Source organism: Hippocampus guttulatus, chromosome 15 (genome assembly GCF_054856545.1).
Source record: "Hippocampus guttulatus isolate MCC_2025c chromosome 15, RoL_Hgut_1.0, whole genome shotgun sequence".
NCBI classification, from domain to species: domain Eukaryota; kingdom Metazoa; phylum Chordata; class Actinopteri; order Syngnathiformes; family Syngnathidae; genus Hippocampus; species Hippocampus guttulatus.
Genome location: NC_141275.1, coordinates 7931033 through 7956719, shown reverse-complemented (window position 1 = coordinate 7956719; position 25687 = coordinate 7931033). Strand labels below are relative to the sequence as shown.

At 42.0% G+C, this 25687-nt stretch overlaps 1 protein-coding gene across 1 annotated transcript in view; it reads left to right on the top strand.

Annotated features, from left to right (window-relative positions):
• LOC147193653 (roundabout homolog 1-like) overlaps positions 1–25687 on the top strand; it is a 73342-nt gene that overhangs the window by 37565 nt on the left and 10090 nt on the right. Inside the window, exons 6-11 of the mRNA XM_086130781.1 lie at positions 20396–20553; positions 22418–22538; positions 23285–23423; positions 23526–23653; positions 24433–24557; positions 24652–24817. Of these exons, the coding sequence (XP_085986907.1) occupies positions 20396–20553; positions 22418–22538; positions 23285–23423; positions 23526–23653; positions 24433–24557; positions 24652–24817 (837 nt within the window). The remainder of the gene's footprint in view (positions 1–20395; positions 20554–22417; positions 22539–23284; positions 23424–23525; positions 23654–24432; positions 24558–24651; positions 24818–25687) is intronic.

Genomic DNA, 25687 nt, shown 5'->3' with positions numbered 1-25687 from the left:
CTTTTCACTTCCGAATAACAAAGTAAAATTCTTGGAAGGGTTTCTTAAAGACGTGACCGTGACAATAATTTGGAGTTTATTCTCATACGAAATGGCTACCCCGCTGGTTTAAAAGGCACCAAGGGCAGCAGCCAGCTCAGTTTCAGTGCGATTTATATTTGAACACCCTGAAAGTAGTCTTTCAGTCTTCAAATGAAAGCAGGAGGAAAACATCCTGGTAATTAGGCGAATGCATTAACATGATGGACACGTTCACTGAAGTGAAGACGCTCTGTGAGGTGGATCATGGGATATCCACGCATGGCTCCGTCAGACTGCGAGTTTGACAGCGTGTGGTGGGACCCCCGGCCCGCCTCCCCCATTCGCTCCTCTTTGATTGGACTCTTTCAGCGGCGGAGAGAGGCGGATTCTTCGAGGTCAGGGTTCCCTCTCTTGCCAGCCCCTCCATTAACTAATGACTTCCCACTTCAAATAGCTGTCACTGTCGCCGACAACATCCTGCCTGTCGACTCTGGATAAATGCAATCAAAGTCCTAAGTCGCCGTCAGAACGTTATCTCGAAGAAAAAGTATTTTTTTCCTCCATGTGGATGAGGAGTGATAGTGTGAGATTGGCAAATGCACGTCCTTGATCTAAAACCCACTAATGCAGGAATCAGTGTTTATTTCCCGTTGCCGATGATGGACTGGGGATACTTGTGAGCCTCTTGTGCCTCATCTTGTTTTCGACCATCACAGTATCATCTCTGTGAAATACACACCAGATACAGCTGGATTGTGTTTATCGTGTGGAGATCGTCATCCAAACAATTTTACTTGCGTGATCCATAAGTGTTTCCAAGAGCCAGGTTTGTGCCACGGTGTCAGGACGCATGAGAAGAATGTTTAGACTGGAGCTTAGTGCAAAGAGAGGCTAGAGGACATGAGCGCTTCTGACAAGGAACACATGGCTCCTGAATGCGCAGTACAAATAGTAGGGCATTGTCAACAGCTTCCCTCACAAACAGTAGGTTAGTCGGGTTTGCGGTTTGTACAAGTATGATAAATGCTGCTTGATTGAGTCCTAAAAACATCTTTCTTGACCTTTGTGGAGACATTTGCCTGTTGTCTTTTTTTTCTATTTGGGCTAATTTGGGATGATGCGGTTTGCTTCCTCAGCATTGTTTTTTTTTTTTTTTGATTCACACATCTGCGTGGCGATATATCTGAGCATTGAATGCATGTGTGGAAATGCAGTTGCATGCAAAGCCTTTACTTGTAGCATGCTTAAATGATACCATCTGGTAAAAGTATACGGCATCGTGCCTTCTTTGGGAAAAGAAACTCTGGTTGTGCAAAAAGTGGTCTTGTTGCCTTGAAGATGTGAAATCTTGACTGTTAAATGGTTCCCTCATAGTACATACGGTCCCACATGCACAAAAGCCGTTCTTTGCCTTGTAGTAGTTTGAGTTTGTGCATGCAACTCCCAGCCCCCCCATCCCAGTTCTTCTCTCTTTGTGCTGCTTATCTTTGGAGAACAAGTCGCTGACAAGGAAAGACAGGCATTCCGCAGTCGGAAAAAAAAACAGCCTGGCGGTTTCAATCCCACAAATGTCTGTCGAAGATAGATTTTAAGAGACCAATTTTGTGTGCTTCTGTGTGAGCAACATTATCCTTTCTGAATCGCATTGCTCCCTGTGCAAATATGTGATTGCAATCAGTTGTTATGATTCATGTATTTTTGTGTAATTATTTGGAGAAGAAGTGCTTGGTTGGATCCCCCCAAAAAACTTCTTTTCCTTCTCATATTGTTTTTGAACGGCTGTACGAGTCAGATTTGTTCAATTTGATCTGGCTCCAAACGAACTCCATGCGTGCTGAGTCAGGTTACTCTCAAGTCAAATTTTCTGATTTAGTGTGGCGAGCTGCGTTTTCAACAGGGCCACAAAAATGACGCTCTTACTTGGATGTGTTTCAATCACATAAAAAGAGTTCATAAGTAAAACTCCTAACATCCCGCGCCTGGGGTTCCCCGCTACATTTTGAAATATTGAGGCTTTCAGAAGGGTGGATGATCTTTCCAATGCACATAACACTGTGTTCTTCAATAATTCTGTTGAAAACTGAAGAAAAAAAAATTAAGCTCGGCATAAAGTACTTGGAGAACTTTCCAGCAACATGCACTGTGTGCGTTTCAATGTGCACGCTCACGACCGCTAAAACAATGTCCAATTCAGTATTAAAGTGACACAGGAATTGAAACGAGAACGAGAACTAAAAAAATGAAATAAGCAAAAGTACAGCTGTTTTTTTTTTTTAATAACAGTGTGTCTCCTTTTGGGCAAAAAAAGAAATCCAACAATTTCTGCTGATAACTTCTTCTCGACAGACAGGATGCATACAGCCGCTTTAACAAACCATAATTGAACTTTCCAGGCCCATATTTTAACCTTTTTTTTTTTTTTTTTTTTACATATGCCACTGGCAATGTTCGGCAGATTAAAAACGACAGCCACTGCAGAGAGCCCGCTGCCTGAACTTGTGCGTTAAATCAGAGCACACAAATTCTCTGAAGTCGAGTCTGAATTGAGAGACCCAAGTAAGTTCTTCCAATTTTAACACACCAATTTTCACTTGCCCAAGCACAGTCACAGCGTGTCACAATAAAACTAAATTGCATCTTCTAAATTATGTAGACCCACTTTTTTTTTCACAGTAAACGTATAACATTAAAATACACCAGCCCACTGTGAGCATGTAAAGAATGTAGATCACTAAAAGTCTCCATTCAGTGTTTTTGTTCTATTGGCAGCTCATTGGCAAAATGGCTATGCTTTGTATAATTACTTTGAAGTCGTTTTAAACTAAATTTGATCTTAATCTTAATAAAACAGCTCAAATACAATCATTAGGTTTGTCAATATAAAAAAAAAAACATCGGCAAGCGATACAGTTTACTGAATACTTGACAGAAGAGCAGCACAGAGTAGCATAGAAAATATAAAGCCCACAGAACTATGCTGCCGAGTTCCTACCTCTTAATGTCAACACTGTCTTCTTTAATTGGCTGCCTAGATGTGGAGATTTATAACGGGAAGCAACGTGCAGAACAAAGAGTGAGAAATAGGAGTGGTTCCTCGGTAGAATCATGAATAATGAGGGGAAACATCTCCAAAGCAGCGCAGCCATTACTGTTTCTGCTTGGTTGTCAACTCATCTTCTCCTCCTTACTGCCCCCACCCCATCCCCCATCCGCCTGTTTGCAGAGCAACGCATCATCTTTCTCCCGTGGGGATACCTCAGAATATTTCAGACAAGTTTTTGATGGCGCTCCTGTTGCGGCTGATTTACCAAAAATGTTCGCTGAAATCGTTGGTGACCACTGATGCGTTGCCCGTGATTACATCCCCTGAAACGTATGCTTTGTGTGCAAAATATATTTCACTTGAATGTAAGTATTTAAGTACCAGAGTTAAAATGGAGTCGCATTTGTGCAGTGGTACCTCTACTTATGAAATTAATTGGTCCTGGAAGAAATTTCTTAACGAGAACATTTTGTAAGTAGAGACGCGTTTTCCATGTAAATGCCCTAATTTGTTCCAAGCCCCCTGAAATTCAGACATAAATGTATTATAAAGCATCGAAATGTATCAAAATACTGTATGTAACAAATACATGTTACAAATAGATTCTCTCAGAAGTGTTTTTTCTCCCCCCTGGCGGTTTGTAAAGAAATGATCCAAGAACGTTTGCTTTTGTCGGCTTTCAACAATCCTTCAAAAATGTCCTAGGCAAACATCAGCCTTGTGAGTGATCGCCTGAATGGCCAGACTTGGTGGCCTCTGGGTGATTCACATTTACGTAAAACTAACGGAACACCTTATGGCTCGAGGGGCAAATGATGAGGACGCTGCATAGACACACATCTATCTATCTACACACATACGGTAGAAGTTCATCTTAGCCAATGATATGCCAGGATGATGCTCGGTAATAGCCAATGGCAGAGCAGCTATAAGTATTAAGTATTTTTCAGGAAACTCGCAGCTGCGACTAGCAGCCCATACTGTATTTTTACCTTTCGTATCTTGAAATTCCTTTCATAATAAGAGCCGATATTTTTCTGTTGAGACCTTTTTTAACTTGAAAATTTCTTATTTAGACACGTTCGCCAGTAGAGGTACCGGTGTACAGACTTTCCAAGATATTTACCATGTGTAGCCATAAATTTTGTTCCAGCGTTCCTGAAATTTCAAGCTAAGAGCGACAGTAATCCTGGTTTAAAATATTTGCCCGAATCCTCACAGGTATAGTCTCCATTCAGTTCGGTAACTTAGACATGCTAAATATGAATTATTAAAGAGGTGACATTTCATTTTCTCACTGGAAATACACTTCACTGTTCATTACAGACATCCCAAGGCTATTTCCAGAATATAATAATGCGGCACAACAAATAAATACAGCATGAGATTACGCTTTGCGAGCAGACTTGGACGATATACCCGAGAAGTAAATAAAAACCGGGAGACACTGAAGAGATCATTAAATGGATCTTCGCGGTGATGTAGCCCGTAGCACTTCTGAATCATAGTTAATCCCACCCAAACTCACATAAATGAGTACCAGGTAATGCAACTATAAATGCGATGCTTTAACACTTTTGTCATACTCCATTCAGAAGCTAAATCAATGTCACTTTCTCCTCCGTTATCTTTAATACCAGCTGTAAAACTAAATCAGGGTTCTCTTTGTCATAACTGAGCAGTTGTATGGAACTGAACAACAAGCATGATTGAAAAATGTGCCATTACAGCAATAAAAAGATTATATTTCTCCGAAGGAATTCAACCTTGGCCTGGTCTTTCCCCAGCCGTGGGGTAAGATTCCCCTTTACTTTTATTATTTTTTTTACTTCAATAAAAACAACGTTGAAGTTTGGTGTGATTGAATTTCCCCAGGCATACTTCTTGTATTCATATTAAGTTGAGAATGACATCATCACCTTATGCTAATGATCTTGTGCTAATGATAATTGCTGTGATGCTGGGCTGAATCTATTCTGCAATGAACATTGACAGTGACAAACAAACAGCTTGAAGCAAAAAAAACACTTTGCCTCTCGTCTGGAGAACCATTCGCTTTCTGCCAAACCAAACACCGTGCATTCTGGGATTGCAGAAGAGGAGGAAAACAAAACAAAAACCACCAACCGTAGGATATAAAAACCCCAAGTGGAAACAGCTCAAACTCTGAAGCAAAAAATACTACTACGAAAATAAGGTCCAGAATTTTTGAATTCGGCTGCTGGATTGCCTTCTTCAATGGCCAGGTCTATTGCTTGCAATGCGAAGGCCGCATGTTTCTTCTGTTTTGGGGGGTAATTGCCATTGCTTGTCAACAATGGCTCGTTGAGGCTCTAAATGAAAACCCCCACAGCGAGTTCCATAGGAACCAGCTTCCAAGAATCTTGCGCGTACCGTAGCCATTCTTCTGGTGGCCTTATTCCAAATGCCTCACGCCATACATTCCTGGATGATGTCTCGCAAAAGGTCTTGCTCCAAAATGTCAGCAGACAATAAAACATCCACAGCCAACCCGACAAAGATGAGGCGCCCCCCGCCATGCAACTCACCTGTCTTTCACTCTGTACCGTAATTGCGGCAAGCTTCTCAAGATTAGCTTCGTAATTGACAGATGGTTCGGTGACAGGTTCCACTTTATTGACAGTTGAGGAAAATTTGGGGGCTCTAATAGACAATGGAAACCCACATATCGGTTCTGACATTGTTTGAGTTTTATTGACAGCGTGTAGAGAAAGCAAGTCAGATGCTATGTACGCACTCTCCGGGCAACACTGCACCGCCTAATGAGATCTAACATATGAATTACAGCATCATTATGTGTTGTGGTTGTAGTTTAAAACAAACAGAAATGAAATAGAAAATTGCTCAAATGACCTTATCATAAATGTTCTTGTAAAATTGTATTCATGATAAATGATCTTCATCGAGCAACCAGTTCAGGGGGTACCCTGCCTTCTGTATGGAGACGGCTGGGATAAGCGGAAAACCCATAGTGAGGAAACGGTACACTTTGCCACGTTAGATTCTTTTGATTAGCTGAAAATCACTTTGCAATTGCATTGCGTTGAAGAAATTCACAATGCTATTTACTTCCTATTTAATCTGTAAGAGCAGCTAAACCGGTTGCAGACGATCAGCAACAAAGGAAAACTAGCTGCCGAACAACGATGAGTAGTTGGCCATATTGCAAGAAAAGAAAGTTGCACAGGGTCTATTTGCTGAAGCGAAAGACCTTGTTTTTTCATCCCAACTGCATTCACAAATCCAGCTTTGTATGTGTTCCGTGGATAAACATCAAACCTTGTTGAATATAAATGCTTCACCGGCGCCGCATACCAAGACGAACAAAATTACTTCTGGGAGGCTGAAGCTTACAATGCTTCACACCCCCATGAACACACAGTGGGGAATGTGGTGTACGCTGTTTACAGTACATACAGCCTGCCATGTTTAATAGTTGTCCCCGTCACTCCCGTTTGGAGTGTGTGCACAACTACCCTCTCACAGACCCCAGGAAGGGGCCCACGCATGCTCGTCATCACGCTTCAACAGACGCCATTAAACGTGACCTACCTTTCACTATCGACACCTACTGGGTGTAATCGGGTGGCATCAGAACATTGTAAACTCACCTCCTGTTTTTAAAAAATGTTTATCTTATTACTTTGTATGTTTATAAGCTGGAGTGGTTGTGCATCACACAACCCAATTAATTCAGACACTGCAACTCGCGACTAATAAGAGGAATTAAGGACAAGTCAACCATCGCTTGAAAAAAAAATACTAATTTTCAATGCAATATGTTGTGTGGGAAGTGTAGATGGAAGCAACGCTTGCCTGAAATGATCATTAACAGTGACCTCAACTCGACCCTGACATCTACTCCAAACATTGTCCTTGTCTTCGGAGCCAATAGACACATGAATTGAAGGACAAAAGTGATTTTCTTAGTGAAAAAAAAAAGCATCTCTTTTCTTTTCCATCCTTCTCTTTTTTTTTTTTTCTCGTTTGGTTCCAGACAGGGCTCAGTCAGCTAAGAGAGAGACAGCTGCAAGGATTACAGGGAGCTAATTATAAGATTTCTGGCTATCATAGTGCACGATTACATTTTATTCACAAGTGCCATCACATTATACATGTTTACAGCCAGGACAAAAGGCCACTATTTTTATTATTACCAGTACTTTCTATTTCATGTATTCCAAGTAGTCAGACTATATTCTCTCCCACATTGTACATAAAGGAGCTCTACGTACATTAATGCTTGGTTATAATTAAGGTAACACGCAATCATGCAGTTCCTCGAGGGTTTGGCATCCGAGCTGGCAAACAGACCCGAGTGGAAAAATATTTTCAGCATATTGCTCCACTCAAAGAAAAACTCCTTTCCCAGCACACTCTTTGAAGTAAGTCTCTGTGAGCATGTTCACCTCAAGATAGGAAGGTGTGCTATAATTCTAAGATTACCATACGGCTTTCCAGCTTTTTTGCCGTTGTTTTGTAATTCAATGGATGGGAATGAAATCTACAGTACAAATAGAGAGGAAATTGAGAGCGATTGCCATTTCTTCCATCTGCATCGTCTCATTTTCAGGATGACAGCATATTCATCAGCCTTAGTGATTTTGAAAAAATAATTTACCTCACAATATGTCCCATTTTCCCCTCTGCCCATCAAGGCAGCTGTCTCTCCACGTGCAACACAGGAGGTGAACCTCGACGTCTTGCGTTGCACCACTGCTAATATCAATTAAATGAACAGCACGAAATCAGCTGATTATGAAGCCGCTCCTCCTTTTCCCACTGAGGCGTGCAGTGTGTGTGGCGGCGGTGCGCGCATGTCACCATGTAGGAATGTGACAGACTGTGTGTGTGTGTGTGTGTGCACGTGTGCATATCCTTTTGTTTTTCTTATTTAATCCATATGGGTGCCGCGCTAATTAAATCCAGAAGCTGAACCATTCAGCACCAGCCACCTAGCAGTAAATAACATTGCTGTTGGTGTTCAGGCTGCCAATTTGACAAAAAATAAGCAGGGTGGGTTTACCCGAGTGATGGATGCTAAAATCAGGTAGGGTGGATGGATGCTATAAATTTGTTAGTAAGAAAGGTCGCAATTCATAAAAAGCACGACATAATTAATGGAATGGTGTCGAATGGATAAAAAAAAGTATATTTAGAATATGATCCACACTACAATTTTTAAGTTATCATGGACAGGTTATCATAAATACTCACCGTATTCCGATATATGTCGATGGATAACGGAAAGTGTGCAATCCAGAATCCATGTCTTTGCTATAATGTGTCATTGGGGTTTTGTTTATAGGGCACTAGGTTTGGCCTCTGTTGACGTGCAAGAGGTGTCAGCGGTGTTTAATAGGAGAGGGGACACCCCTGTATCATATGAGACCTCTTCACTTGGTCAACCTCTGGCTTTCTGGAATCTGTGCGACAGACTGGCAGGCGGCTTGTCTCTGGAGAAGAAGTGGAAGCCTCTCTCAGCAATTTCCAGCTGCCTTATCGGATCTGAAGAGTTTAAATGTGTGCCTCCCCTTTGGCCCTCATCCCATCACTCCCCCTGGATTTCACTTCTATTTCCAGAGGAGAATACATTATCGTTTATAAGTGAAGGTGATTCTATTCTCTGGATTCTTCCATTTTGGTTTGCACAAAGTTGTCACGTGTGTGCAGATGTCCGGGAGTGAGCTTACTTTATAAGTGTCTGCTAATGGGTATATGGTGGTAATTTCCCATTTCACACTCAGTGAATAACAGCATATTTAATGAGTCTTTGCTGTTTAGAAGAATAATCTGTTGGTAGATTGGTGTCGTGTGCTCGGAATAAAGATTTATAGGGGTGGGGGTGTGTCAGCTGGTGTTCTGTGATGTAAACAACAGAGATAAATAATTGGAAACCAGCTCACTTTGTCACTGTCAGTGCTTCTATGGGAACAAGTACACCATAGCACAGCGGCGATTGTGCCACTTTGTTCCCTGCACTCCTTTATCGAGTCGTCCGTCACACTACAACTCACTACTCCCCTCATAGCGTAGGCAACGCTGCACTCAATTCTACACCAATACTTTGCACTGAGTGGATGTTTCTGAAATGGGCAGTCAACGCTTACAATTGAAAAGCAAACAGTGTCGTACATTACTCAGGAGGAATTTGCGACTATACCGGAATATTATTTCGTATTATTATTAGTCTAAGCATCCATTTTGTTGCATTGAAATTGTTGCTGCGGTGTATCATGCCGTTTCTTGTTATTCCCTCTAATGTACCGTAGCTAAATAAAAAAAAAAGAAAAAAAAGATATGTCAGTAGAATAGACTGCAGTTCTATGTTCTAAATAGCTGAATCAATCGCCATCTGACAGTCAATCAAAGGTAACCATGATACTCTTAGAAAAGCGCGGATTTCATTGGATACCGTAGATTAATGGGGTGGCAAGTGAGCATACTTCCCAGAAGCAACATAATACATATATCATCTCAGATTCTGTTTTTCAAGGACACGTGAAACCCAAACAGTATAAATCTCAGTCCAAACACTCAGCCAAAACCAAATACACACACTGGATTAAAGACTGCAAAAACTGCCCATCTTAAATTTCACGTGATCTAGATTTGACTGAGATTGTCCAAGAATGCAGTCGCCACTGTTGAGAGTCATCATCTCTTCAATTTATATGGCACTTTATTTCACATCCTTTCAATTCTCCATTTATTTATTTTTTTCTTAACACAGATGTCGCCATCCAAGGCAGAGAAAGACAGACATGAAGCCACAGTGAAGTTGTGCGGTTCACTCTGGTATTCTGCTGACATGGATTCCATTAAGAGTTTTTTTGGGGGTGAGGGGGGGGGGGCTTGGTAGTGAGGCGGGGGCCAGGGCAAGAGAATGCAAAACAGGATCGGCAAGGGAGGAAAAAAAGCACCATTCACAAAAAAAAAAAAAAAACAGTAAGGGAAATCAAGCCGCAATGAAAGATTTTACAGCATTTTTGAAGCAGGAGAGAGGAGCATAATACAAGAGTCGCAAAGCTCGATGGCGACATAGCTCGGAGGAAACAAAGAACATGAGAGCAAACTGAGACTGAAGTTTGAAGACAGGAGAATGGAAAGTGATGAAGGGTGTACAGTGTGCATGCAGGAGATGGGGGGTTATTTGGGGATGGGGGGCAGGAGATTGGGGGTGTGTTCGAGACTTTCAAAGCTGCTTGGTGTAGCTTGTACCAGAATTCCAAATGTGGAACTTTTCAGCATCGTATTACATGAAGTGCGACACAAATTCTTATGTTTCCGTGTGCTGAAACCAAAATTGTCGGTGATGCAAACTACTGACCTCATCTTCGTCTTCTTTTTTTTTTTTGACTCCCTTTGAGTCAGGCGAGGCAGGCAGAGGACTGAATTAGGATAAATGCTTGTATTTCAATGGCTTATTCACCAAATACTTTGTGCTAATGATAAGGCGCTGCTATTCCTGTGGTGCCCAAATGATACCCTCGTTGGGTACCGCACGTCAACCAATTGGAATTGTCAGGGATGGAAAAACACCTGGAGGCTGACATAATCCAGCAACAGTCATATTTACATAAAAGCCAAACACCGACAAATGATTGTGTGGAGCAGTTTTTTTGTAGTTCATATTTACAACGACACGGGTCACAGTGGGAGCAGATAACAGAACGTTGACATCATTCTACTCTTAGGGTTTTCACTGGGGCGGTACCATCAAACGCGGAGACATACTGCTCCTATTATATGTTATTTTTTTTATGATGTGGTTTTCAAATATTTTTTGGGCCGATTTTATGTCCTAGTTTGTGATCTCGGAGGCTAGCTGGGAGACAGTATCCCCAGCTTGTCCTGGATCGTCCCTGGGGCCATCTCCTGTCGGGGAGGTGGCCGGCACACCTCACCAGGGAGACAACCAAGAGGCATCCTAATCAGATGCCTCAGCCACCTCATCTGCCCCTTCTCAACCTGGAAGGGCAGCAGCTGTACTCAGAGTTAGCTTCCGGATGACTGAGCTTCTATCTGCGATCTTGCTCTTTCGGTCACAACCCACAGCTCGTGACCATAGGTGAGGGTGAGAATGTAGATCAACTGGTACATTGAGATATTCGCCTTTCGGCTCAGGTCCCTCTGAACCATAACAGACTGATACCGAATGTTCACAACTGAAGAAGCTGCTACAATCCGGCTGTCGATATCTGTTCTATTCTTCCCTCACTCGTGAACAACATCCCAAGATACTCAAAATCTTCCACTTGGGGCATGATCTTATCCCAGACCTGGAGCTGGGGCTCCACCTTTTGAGGGTAACGTGGTCCCGGATTTATATTACCAGTAGTTATTCTCCAAGGAAGAGAAATAGCAAGAAAACGTGCCAAAAATACAGAGGTAAAACTGCAACGTTATGGTCCTAAATTAAAATCCACAATAGAGTGAATCTACGATAACCGAACCATGAAGTCACGAGGGAACAACGTAACGCTGTTTTAGCTCTATTTTGAAACATGCTTCATATGCATACCAACACCTCTCTGTCAACCTATCTCAACGCATGCTCTCTAATTTGCATACCACTCAACAAATGTCCACTCTCTACTCGAACATGTGCCTAAGACCACAACATCAAACAGAATCATCTATGAAAAGCAAGTCCACCCAACCTTTTTCTTTTTTTTGCTACAATCACTTTTTTTTTTAAACTACTCTTTGCATATCACTTGGAGCATTCTGCCTCTCTCAGTGACGATGCTCGTCAGAAAGACAAATCACCCAGCGGGCTGCTCTCTTAACCGCACTTTCTGTACAATAATCAATTTGAGAACACGTGGAAAGAGAAGGCAAGAGAAACGTGAAATTATTCATCAGGGTCTCTCCAGTTGCGGGTCTGCAGAATTGTGGGGGGATGGTCCGGTCTACCTTCACAGCCCTGTGAGATAATTAGGGTGAACGAAAAAGCAGAAACCAGCAGAGGACTGTGAGCCTGCGAGTGAGGCGAATATAAAAGAGGCGGAGGTGAAGAGCGGCGGGTACAGAGTTGAGGGATCACAGCATGTTGTCATATTTGGTAGTCCTGAGATGTTTGGGTTGTCATGCTGGCAATGGAAGCATGCGCTACAAAGATTGGGGGAGAGTATTGAGAGAAGAAGGTAGTGCGTGTTTTCTTGGTTAAACTGCTCCGGAGATAAAGTGCAATGGGAGGAAAACTGAGCCTTGAGTCTCTCCGGTGCCGGGTGTTTATTCAGAGGCTTCATGTTTCCTCCCAATTAATGGGGCTGAGTCGTGCCTCGGCTTCAGGTCCGCCGCCTCTGCTCAAGCTGCTGTTACGATCTTCTTTCCCATCTGCAACTTGCAATGTTTGATGAGCCAAAGCTCTCAAAGGAGACACGTGTTGTACCTCGAAAGAGTTCCCATCTGCCATTTTATATATTTGATGTCCTGTCTAATACACATCAATGTAAAAATGATTAGTCTTTGTAAGCTTTGTGTTAATGAATTCGGTTTGCCACAATGGCTCGCATCGGTTGCGTTCGTATCCGCACCTTTCGCTGTGCCCGCTGATGACCCGATTTCCCCAGAGAGATAATTAAAGTTTCATCTTTCACCCCTCGTTCATTTCTCTTCCCATTCATTCCTCCTTTTGCGCAGCGCAGTCTAAACCAAACAAGCTTGTCGTTGTTCTCGATTTCTCTCCCTAAATCAAACAGCCCGTATCCTCTCGGTGACTTTAAAAGGATGAACTAAATAATAGGATTCGGTCTATGGTGACACGATCTCAAATATTAAGTTTTGTACTATGCAGTTGTGTCCTGTATGCTTTGGCTGATGTTCCTTTGTCTCACCTCTTCAAGAAGTGTTATATATCCGCAAGGAGTCAGTTTCTCTCGGTTGTTGAATTGTTTTTCGGATATGATGACATTGGGGAATGTTTAAGTCCCCCGAGGGTACATTGCAATGCAGATATACCTGCGAATGTGTGTTTTGTGTGTGATTTGCTCGCATGGGTGCATCATTGTGAGACTTATTTTGCAACCAACCTTACAAAAGAACGCAAACATTCAGTCCATGCCAGGCAAGTAGTTGGTGATGTCTCTTTTTTTAAGGAGCTCACACACAAACCGTTCCACACATTCGTTTCATTTATTCATCTAAAAGCACAATTTCAATCTTTGCCGGTTACAGCACGGATGCAGCCAGCGTACACTGGCAAAGCATTATCAACCTCATTTACAGGATGCATTCGGGCATGCAAACAAGGAACCCTACAATACAAAAAGGAATCCTTTCAGTCTCATGTAAAGACTCCCTTCTTCCATGTTTCCCTCCATCTTGCTGAGATTTGCACTTCGGTCATCACTACAGTATTTGTACATCTGACATCATATACTGTATTGGCCCGAATATAAGACGGCCCTGATTATAAGACGACCCCCTCTTTTTCAAGACTCAAGTTTGAAAAAAGACTTTTTAAACACCAAATACATTTTTATACAGAAAATAATTACAGTACATCTGAAATAAATGATTCTAACAATATATTTGAGAGAAAAAGCATGTTATTTTGCCTCATTCAAATCTTAATCTCTGAACATTTAAATATGTAAACTAAAGTGCAATCGTGTTCGTAAATGAATGGCTTTTGGTGTTTGAAATGTAAATTACATCATAACTTCTCCTTAGCTGCCGGTTAACCTGGCTGATCTTTGACCCATTTTTCTCCAGATTGTCGCTACTTTTTTCCATTTTCTGTTTTCTCTTCTATTATTTTCTTCTCTTTTCGTTCTTACCGCTATTTTTTATTTTTCTTCTTCGTGCTACCACAATTTTTATTTTTTCATCTTCATGACAATTTGCTTCAATGGTATCGGCGCCATCTAGTGTCGTGAATGGGTATAATGTCTAGACCCTGAATATAAGACGACCCCCACTTTTTCAGTCTAATTTCAATGCAAAAAACACCGTCTTATATTCGGGCCAATACGGTACTTGGTATTTGACTTGATCGTTTTCTGACTGTGCGTGAGAACCCAACAAATTGAGTCGCGCAAGAAAAAGAATAAAACTAATACTGCATGGTGGGAAAAAAAAAAGGTTTGTTTCTGGTTATTTCTGTAGTCTTTGTCTCTTTGTCCGTTTCACTCCTCTGTGCATGTATGTCTTTGTCTGGCTTACATGGTGCAACACATCACCATCCTCCGCCTACTCATCCCTATCCTCCTCTCCACCGCCTCTTTTTTTGACCTGCGAGTGCATTCCCTCGTTGGTGCACCTCTCCTGAGTTTTGCCCTCTTATTATTCCTATAGACTCTCGTCGTCATTTCCACACACACAGACCTTATTGGAATGATAATCATTTAATATGACTTGTAATGTGACTATGTCAGACTGGAAATCTTTTATTCCGCGACTTCCCCTAATGATGATCGAGCCCCTACGGTTTGTTTGGTTTCACTGAGGAGCTCTTCAAACTTTATACAGCCTAAGGACATTTCTTCCAGCACCTCCACAGAGGTCACACTGCTCAAGCAAAGGTTTGCTCAAGGGTTGTATTACTGAATACATTTGACTCAAGGTCTGACTGTTTCCTGCACTAGTTCTTTGTTTTATCAAGCAAAGCAACCACATTGCTCCAATCTATGTCCCAAGAGGGAGTTCATTCTTTATATTACCTGGAAAATCAGATTTTTTTTTTGTTTTTTGTTTTTTTGTCTTGGGGAAAAAAACGAATCACCACACATCCAACCGTCTCTTACATATTTTATCTACTTAATGTTTCCAATTACTCAAACAGTCTCTGCGATTTGCAGTCTTGGATGGTCATTGAAATGGTAATGTGACTATGTCGGAGTGGAGGTCTTTCATTCAGTGGCTTCCAAGTGGATTTATTCATGACAATTTACTCTTTTTGTGGTGGGATAACACTAATGAGAGGGTTAAAGGTTGACAGTATGTGTTTTTATAGCACACTGTGAAAGCGTTGCATACAGTATCAGCTACGTTCATCTCTTTCCACCACTTACAATAGGCTTGATTTGGTTTTGTACCATCTTATTATTCTTGTGCTCAGCGGCGTGTATTTCCTGATAGCCGTATTATTCCCATTGCCTCAAATTCCAACAACTAATTTATTGAGTTTAATTTACTCAGTGGTTCAGATAAAATGTCACGCCGAGAGCTCTTCAACCTCTGTTTCACCCAGTTATTCTGCCACTTCACTAATTCTCCTAATCTGCTTCATATCTCCGCCTGGCGACATCTACCCTTCCTGCATTCTCAGCTTCTCACTCTCACCTGTTTGCCTTTTTGGATGAAGAATAGCATTATTTTAATTTCTGCTATCCTGTAAATTGCGTATTAATCTCTGCCTATTTTCCAGTGATCTGTTTTGCACAGACAGTACATAAACAGGATTTGCTAACATGTACAACCATATAAGTGGTGTTGGGGGCCACACACCTATACACACACACGGTGTTCAGTGTTATTTTTGCTCCATCTACAGCGGTGGTTGTTTTAAAGTGCCGCAGAAATACAGTTGAGTTGAGTTACATTTTCAATTCTCCGAAATAAAAATCTAGGATAAAAGGGGGGGGGGGCAGGTAAGAGGACGCAACCACTCAAGAAACAGGTTTTCAAATATTTCAGTGTTGAATTAATTGGCCTGTCAAATGTTTGAAATACGTATGGTTATTCATGCAAAAACTTTGATTTGCCTCAGGAGTAACTTTTCTTTTCTTTCATTTCATTGAAAAATAACTCAAATAGTGGAGCCCGGGGAGGCCAGGCAAGCAACTCTGTTTCCTTTACAAGTTGTGGGCTGTGTGTGTCTTCAGGAAGCCTGTGTGTGTTTTACAAATCTCCTGTGCCGTCGTTATGAGGCTGCGCGGCTGCTGTCTCCTCATTTGTATGTGTGGGATCTTTGCTTTTTATTGCTTTTGCTTGGTTGCCGCTGATAATCTGTTATTTGTTCTGGTTTATATATGCTTGCAAAGGAGCTACACCTCCCATTGGCCTTGAGGGTGTGTGTGTGTGTGTGTGTGTGTGTGTGTGTGTGTGTGTGACTGCGACTGCGTGTCTGCGTGTCTGCTTGCAGCTTGATTGACCACCTACAGTATACATGGACTGCACATATTGAATGGTTTGTGGAGCAGCTGTTTCTCCTGGAGCTTTCCGTCCCTGCAGACGGCTTTGCCGCAGAAACGAGGTAGCAGAGAAGGGGGAGGAGCTGGTTGAGGTGCAGGTGGGGGTTGAGGTGCAGGTGGGGGGTGGGTGGGAGGGGGGTTCTCCGACGCAGAGAAGAGGTCAGAAGATAGATTATTAGGTCTTTAGTCCCAAGCACTTAGTGGTTACATCACCCAGCGTCCTTTAATATTTGTTTCATTCATTTCACCATTTTTTCCCCCCAAAATGTGGTTGTTAACTGTAGCACTGTTTAAATGATGACAGCCCAAACTCAGACAAATGCTCCCCATCGTTGTTTGTACATCTAACCTTGTTTCAGAAATCTAAGATTTTGAATTACTAGATTTAACTAACTGTGAGGAACAAATGCGCAGATGCATTTTTATTCCATACACCTCCCTACGCTATTTTTAGTCGACATCTTTCCAGTGCTTGTTGTTGTGAGGATAAACATGTTCACGTATTCACATTTTCCTGTTGCGAATGACATCCAAAAACACAGAATGCTGTCTCTGACAAATGCTGATTATTTATTTGCCTTGATGTCACTTTGTAATTACCTTGATTCTCAGCGATTCAAAACGCTTGTTGAAAATGTTATTCATATTATTCCCGTACCTTATTCCTTCTTTTTGACTAATCACATTCAAAGCAACCCAGGAGTGACATGAATGGGGTCAATCGAGGAAAAAAACACCCCAGTAATTAGTCGTCATTGTTACCTAAACCGCACAAACAAAAGCACACGATAGTTGGTTGATAAATGCTTAGTTATTCAGCAAAAACTAAACTGTCACTTTCCGTGGTGCTTTTTAAAGGTGTAGCACACATCTGACAATTAAACTATCTATTCAGTCTTAAGAAATAGCAGAGGATTTGTTCCTGAATGTAGAGCTCAAGAGCAATTTGCAGAGTAGTTTTGGCTGTGATGTCCAAAGCCGCCTGTGACAACCTCATGCGGTGATGTCAGGTGATCAGCTTGCTATGTTTGCACTGTCCGTCCCCGTCTGTGGGGTAGATTGTGTTCCTCTTTGGTGCAGTTGGACTCTGCCGAGAGGATTATCGGTGCTCTGCTGCAGTAGGCTCAGGCTCCAGAGGACTAACAAGTCAGACACTGTCAGATCCAGGGAAGCGAGGCCAAGGGCTATTGCTTTGAAGTAGGCCATGAGATTCTCATCTGGAGGGGATCAGATGGAGAGAGTGAAAGGTGTAAAGCTCCAACTAAACAAGGAAAAACCGGGTTTGGTTTCGGGAGGTGTAGCGATAGGCCGCCAAAGAATCACAGAACATTCATGGAACGTCACAAGTAATGGGGTGGAAATGTTTTGTGGAATACAGAATAAAACCATCAGTGATTCTGCTATCAAAGCATGTTGAAATATGTTTTACAGCTCTAGGTAATTTATTGGGTTATTTTGCGGGTTCTTTGTCGGCATTTTGTCAACCAAGCTATGCCATTGAAACAGATTTTCAATGGAGAAGGACATACAAACATCATTCTATTGAAAAAACGAGTCTTAAATTACTTTTCAGATAACCTCCATGCTGAGACAAGCATTCACACCAATGTTATTATCTAATAAGACATTTATTTTTGCTCATTTAACACTCCCTTGCATGTTTATATTCATCAACTAACCATTTACTTCCATGATGTATCAATTCACCAAGGACATTTTTCAATGTGCAGTAGTGGTAGAGGATGTTGTTGGTCTATGAAATTCAGGTTTACAAACCGCATGACGAACAGATCTATTGATGGTGGTGTTGCATCGCTTTTTATTAGATCAGCATAGCTTTTGCGTAGAAGATAAAAAAGTAGGCGGTCAATCTTGTCATATCGATTATGAGGGAGAGAAATGCCAGCGCGTTGGAAGTCGAGCAGGTTTAGGCATCCCACACGTGATGTAAAACAAAGGCATAATGACGAGTAATTTGGCGTCAGGTGATGTGCTGCCAATATGAGTGAAAATGTATGTCTTTATGGGTTGTTCACATCTGACTCTGGGCTGTTTTGAGAAAAGTAGTTGCTCAATATGCTCGCTAGGTGCAACACCTTATCTCCATTACAGGTCATCTTTGTAATGGAAGTCCATTAGCTCGGTTGAACAGTGAGGGAGGGGAGCAGAACTGCACCCACCAAAAAACAACAACAACAAAAAAAAAACACCCCAGTGTTAACCAGCATTACAAGTGGATGTTCTGTAAGTCTTTATCTATTTTGAATGAATCACCCCCTTTGTGCAGCAACCATTGACATTGACATTTGAAAAGAGCGAATAAGCAGTTCGGATTATGCAAAAAAACAACACCAAAAAAACAACATAAAACTCTGGCGGTGTGGTACATGGTCCAAGAAAGAACCCATGCATGATGTTGAGTATCTGAATTCATGGTGAAAATACAGAAGTCACCCTGGCATGAAGGAAATTGCCGATCCCCTCCGGAATCATAATGGCACCCTGAGTCTGTTCAACATTATCCATGTCCCTGGAAGTACTTTGCTAAAATTAACAAAGAGAGTGCACAACAAACTCAAATGATACATCCAAAATGAGAGATTGATGAAAGTGGGTTTTCGTCTGTCAACGGAATCGTCACTGACCGTAAATGGTATTCCTCACTAACATTTCCAAGTTCCCTTTACTTTACCTGAAAATAAATCCAGCGCAAACCCTAAATACATCTTTGGGATTTGTGGGAACAGTGCACGCCACGGAATATGACATAACAGTGAAAGCAGATGTGTAACCTGATTTCTATCAGCATTACAATACAATAGTATCACTCGATCAATCAGCAAGCCCGCGTCCAGATGCACAGTCGCACACACACTTACAATAGTCTCACTGTCTTCCTGTCTGAAGTAATCTCAACCATGTTTTTGCATCCCATGAGGAATGTCTTTTATCATGTGACACAATGCTATTGGCGGAGATGGGAAACGGGCTATTCGGACAGCTGTTTCCCATCAGCGTTCAGTCAACTGTACAAGTCAGCCTGTCAAAAGCCTGCCCAGAGCATCGCAGCGGCAGAATTTAGCCCCGAAAGATACAGGGTTCAAAGTAGTTCCAATTACCAGGCCATCCCAATTTGTTTTCCCATAGCGACGGTGCTTCATCAAGTATCTCGGGCGAACTGGCCCGGTGTCATGTACAAATCCGCGGATGGATGTGTTTGCCTCCATCTGGGAGTGATTATGCCTTTTCCTTATTGTTTCCTGTCTTTTCACTCGAACAGAACTCTACCGCTGTTATGCTGACTCTATGTTGGTATGTTGGTTGGCTCGACTCCCTTGTCTTGTTCGGGTCCACAGCCAACCCCCAACCATCCCCCTTTTTTTTTTTTTTTTTTAAATACATTTTAAAACCGGGCATGCTTTAGAGCAGTCACTTCATTCAAATACAGTACATTCTTCACCTCATCACTATCAAGAATCACTTAAGTGACAGAGCGAACGAGTTCAGCCTTCCGTGCGAGGATTCCTTTCCGTTAAAGTCCGTCCAGCACAAATCAGCAAATCTTGGTCCAGTGTTGTATTTTTATCTGACTGGTATTTTAGTATGATTTTTGACACATGTTGTACGTTGTGCTTGAGAACGACCTGCCAATGATGACCACAAATCACAGTCATCGGTTGGGCAGCGTTGGACAGACACAAGTTTCCTTTGTCTTCGGTTCAACTTCTGGCTGCAAGCGCGTTTTCTGCGTGCAGGCTCTTTGCTGTTGAAATGTGATAATTTTGCCTTACCACTGCCAGCATCTGAACTATCTCAAGCTCACCAGTTGATATTGTTCAGGAGCAAATTCTGTGCCATGTCGGGGAACCATTTGTATCGTTTTCGTGGACTTATGAACCCTTCTGACATGCCCAGCAGGATTAAAGTCCTTCATCTGTAAATTACTTTTACAGAGGTAACTGGAATGTGGATATCATAGAAGTTTGGGAACTCTACTTCAGTTTTTTTTTTTTTTGCTCTGTTATTACTTCACAATGCAATACATTCATTGTATATTTAGCATATTGAATGTCAGCAACCTCTTTTAAAGCAACCAGTACAATAATCAAATCTGTCATTGACATGGCCTGTTCTGTTTTAATTTAAACTTTTTTTTTTCCAATTGCAGTTTTACGTGATGACTTCAGGCAGAATCCCGTCGACGTCATGGTTGCAGCGGGCGAACCTGCGGTGCTGGAGTGCCAGCCACCCCGTGGACATCCGGAGCCCACTATCTCATGGAGGAAAAATGGGTTGAATTTAGATGACAGGGAGGAACGGATTACAGTAAGATACTTGGACTTGTACAGTATTACGTTCTGCTGTGTGCACCAGAAACCCCGATGTAGAACTTGACTACATCATGCATTTAATAAGTGCTGGCAAGGGGCTTTGAGTTGATGCGTTGCATGTTTGAAAGTTCAGTTAGTGCACGGTGACAGGTAGAGTCACTCTCGGGGTTTGTGATGGACAGAGCAGCGAGCTGTGATTTAAGGAGAAGCAGGGATCAGACCCATGCCGAGGCTCCTGTGAGACAAATACAAAGGCTGCTTTTGCTTTGTACTCCTTGCACGCCTGTCTTTGTCCTCCCAACTATGGAAATATGACTTTGCCCCAAGAGTTCACCGAAAAGACATCATTTACTTTTCAAAGAAAATAGAAGTCAACCAAAAGTGACTGCTTTGCTTCTTTAGTGTTGTAAGTGAATGCATACAAAATGTGTGCGTTCGTCAGTGACAGGGTCAGGGTAGTTTTTAATGAAAGCTGTCCACCAATTGCGCAATTCACAATCAGCTGTTTTTTAAATGTGCACTATTAAGGTATCACAGGGTGCGTGTCGAGGCAGACCTTATTTATGAGGAACCGGACTGAGAGTTGAGGTTTTGGGGTTGCACATGAAGGCTCAACAACCCATTTTTCTTGCCACTGAAATTGCAGCTAAAATAGGAAGTGGTCACTCTCGGAGGAAAAAAAAAAAGCTGACTCTTTAATCAGCTGCTAAAGTGCAGCAGTACAACAAACCACAGAAGTTAGCGGAAGATGGTTTTAGCAGCCCTGAAGGGATAATTCACTGATGTCATGACACTGTTTCTAATTTTAAAATGGGTTCGAACATTGTGGACTCAGCAATCCTAGTTCCCACAAATACCTGCATAATAATCTTGCTATTCACAGTATCTTATTCCAATAGTTCAAACACCTTTGACTAATCCACTGAATACTAAATTCGAACAAGACGCAGTTCTCATAATTCACCCTGTGTATTATTAGATTACCAGAGGTGCACATCAGGCCAGCAAACAACCGCTGTTTATTACATTTGAAATTCTGGAACTGCATTCCTGCCAGATCATTTTGTGGCAATTTACAGGAGGTGCGGGGGAGGAGCTTTTTCTGGTATACGTTTAATTTGATCCCTGCAGCATCAATTTAATGAGGGGGTTCTATCTATATGCTGTTGAGTGGCCATCAGGTGCTATTCAGCATGACGCTGAATACCCTGGCTTCCTTGGCTGACACGACACGGCAGGCAGCCTTGACCTTTGACTTCTTGACCTCCTCTAAGAAGCAACAGAAGAGATTGCCCTTGAAAAAAAGCATTTTCACAAAAGCCAAGCACTGATTTTTGTCAAGGTCGTTGTGCCTTTGCAGTAAACAGCCTTGTGTGTTTGCTTCCTCATTGTATTCGTTTGCAGCCGTTGCGGCATAACAGTGGGTAGTGATCGGCTATTTGTGCAAGGGCTCACATTCAAAGTCGGATAAAGACAGCTTCTGCACCCCGTGGTGTTGCAGGGCGAATCGTATATGAAACGAATGCCAACGATGTGATGAGTGTGTGTGCTGATATACGAATAGGGAATAAAAAAAGTTTATTCAAGGAAAAGTACATTGATGCATACGGATGTACACCGGTCTACTATTACACTATAGAGTTACTCATACCCTATGGTTACATGAGACGCAGAACTTCCTCTGCATCTTTGTAGGAAGCACATATACACATTTAAAAGTGTAAAGGAGCATCTTTTATTCCAAAGGGCTCCGCAGTTATGGCCAAATTATACACACCCGGTGACTAACAAATGATGCATGTCTGCTAGGAGGCTTGAGCAAATACAGCTGTGTCAATAATCTGTGTGCTTTCATTTAGATCCGCGGTGGCAAGCTGATGATCACCAATAGCAGGAAGAGCGATGCAGGAAAATACATTTGTGTTGGAACCAACATGGTCGGCGAACGCGAAAGTGAAATCGCTGAGCTCACCGTGCTTGGTAAAATTAGCACCTTTGCAATTTATGGTTTTATAAAAATGTTATGGTGCATCACTTTGTCCAAATGACATTTCAGTCCCAGTGTCTGTGTCACTGGAACGCGTTCATTATATGCAATATTTCCAAAAGCTAAAAATATATGGCACATGCGTAGCAAAGGCAATGCGTGTAAGACAATAACCCTGTAAATACCTCAGCATCAGAGATCCCATCTTGCTTCCTTCCACATCTAAAAGTTTAGCCTTCAGCCTTAATTCCGCCCCCCCCCCCACCCCTCCCCTCTCACTCCACCACCCCACACTCTTTTTTCTACCATTTCCCATTGGAATTGAGCTCTTATCAGTATCGCAGTGAGATGACCTTGGTTGGGGTGTGGAATCTGCAGTCTAAAGCCACAATAAAGCCATTCAAGGCTGTGAGAATAATGTTATAGAATGCACTCCAATGGTCAAAATACTCTAGAATGTCGTACACCACATATGACCTTTGAGATAGTGACAATTTCCAGAATCTTTAACAAAAAATATATATCGACGGCCTAATGTGAAGATGCCCAGACAAGCATGCTTGGATGATTTTGGTGTGGAAGAAAAATAAGATATCCTTTATTAGTCCCACACTGGGGAAATTTACAGTGTGGGACATAACATAAATGACGTCAACCAATAGAGTACTTTGGTTAATCATCCCCCCCCCAATGAATTCTATTGATATTAAATTGAACTGTTTGGCCGGATGCCCATTAGAGCGCCCCACCTTCCTCAAGCGGCCCAGCAATGCGGTGGTGCTGGCAGACGGGAGTGCGGAGTTCCACTGTGCGGTTCAAGGTGATCCTGTTCCTACCGTCCGCTGGAGGAAAGATGATTCGGAGCTACCGAAGGGCAGGTAAATTATAACCGCCTTTTTTGCAAACATGGCAACACAATGGTTCAACCTCTCCTTTCCATCAAGTGATACATCTCCCACCTCCTCCCTCCATTCTTTCAGGTATGAAATCCTTGAAGACCACACTTTGATTGTTCGCCAAGTGACCTCTTCAGATGAGGGTTCCTATACATGTGTGGTGGAGAACATGGTTGGGAAGTCTGAAACATCTGCCATGCTTACCGTTCACGGTCAGTCCAACTTATATTTCATGCCTTTGAAACACCATTTTCTTGTTGCAGCTCAAAAAAAAGAAAAAAAAAGAAAAATCCAAATCCTTGACATTTCTGACAACTGTTTATAAATCAGAGAGGAGAACTAATCCTGTCTCCTGAGGTTACAAATGTGCATGAGTAAACCACTTACTACTGTAACCGAATATTTTCATTTAAAAAGCCTCGGCAAGGAAAGGCAGCTTTATTTATATAGCGCATCTCATACACAGGGTAACGCGGTGTGCTTCAAAAAATTATAATAGAACAATTAAAAAGTAACGTGTACTTGAGGGGAAAAAAAAAACTGAATGTAGAGCAACTGCAGGTATCCAACCACAACAGCCTCCAAACCTTCCTAGCCAAATAAATCATATACTTTCTTTTTTGCATTTTATTTTGTTCAATGAAATCTTTTTTAAAATTCCATTGCCCTCCCTCATTTAAGAAAGTGACAATACTTGCATGACTTACACGAGAACTGCATATGACCTTTTTGTGCCTCCATTACTCATTACATTGCTATTTTCTGTCTTTTTCTCCATATAGTCAACAGTGGTAAGTTTGTCATCCATCCTTCATCTACCATCAGCCAGCAGCACTGTGTCATGCTTATATATCATGCAGCATGTTGTGATTTAGCTCTGTTCAAAAGAAGGTAAATATTCACAGTTTATAATGTTTGAGCGCACACGGTCTCTTTTAAAGAGTCCATTTTTAGGCTGTTTGTCATAATTCTGACCCTTCCTCTTCTGCAGTGCCGCCAGCATTTGCCTTACGTCCCAGGAACCAGGTGGCAGCGATAGGCAGGACTGTCACCTTTCAGTGTGAGGCCACTGGAAACCCGCAGCCCGCTATCTTCTGGCAGAGGGAGGGCAGTGAGGTGAGGATGACCTTCGGTCTTTCTGTATCTCCGAGCAAAGAAGATCAGTGCAAATCCAACTCATGGCTATATTCTAACGCTCCCCCCTCCGCAGAGTCTCTTGTTCTCTGCACCGCAGCCGTTCAGCCGTGTGTCAGTCTCCCAGATGGGCAGTTTGACCATCACCGACGTTCAACAATCTGATGGCGGCCTGTACAGCTGTCAGGCTCTCAATATTGCTGGCAGCGTTATTACCAAAGCGCTGTTGGAGGTTACGGACTGTGAGTCACAAAGGCACATTTTGTTGACCGATGTCATCATTTAAAGGCCACAGACCGGTAGAGAGGCCCAAAAAAAATTGTCACCTGCACAACCCAATTGTATTTGTATTTTTTTGGCCCCCTGGATTCAGAAGTTATTACAGTTTTGAATTAAGCTTCAAGCGCCTCATTTTAATTGTATTGTATTAAATAGTGATGATGATGATTGGCAACGAGATCACAACACTACTACTGATTTTAGACTACCGGTACATTCTACTAACATTAACAGGACTAATATTAATACAACAACAACAATACTACTCCTATTACTACTACGACTAAAAATAATTCAACACCAGAAAAGAAAACAACCCTTGACTGTGGTTAAAAAAAAAAAAAAAAAGAAGCAATTTGACTACCATACTTGCCCCAGTGATTGCACACCACCAGCAATATTTACAAGCTCCCAATTAAATGACCCATGTGCTCACATGTGCATGTCTCTCTCTGTTTGTATTTATTTATATATTTAAAAATTAATGAGAGAAACTGCCTGAAGGGTTTTTAACTCGATATTCAGGCCTACCGCTAGATTGGAGGTATTGGTATGCAGCTTTCACTCCTCATAGCACTGATGCAGTGGCTTTAAAAAAAGAAAATGAAGGCATCGACAGTATATGAAAGCTGGGAGAGGTAATGGGAATAAAGAAACGCCTGGTGTGTTTTTTTTTTCTTTTACCCATTTTGCTGTGATCTATTAGCACTCTACTTTCTCTCCATCCCGCTACATCTCTTTCATCCCCATTTGGAGGGCCACATTTGTATGGAAATAACCAGTCCTTAATACCTCTGGCCGTTTTAAAGGCATGTTTCCATCAACTTTTTTGG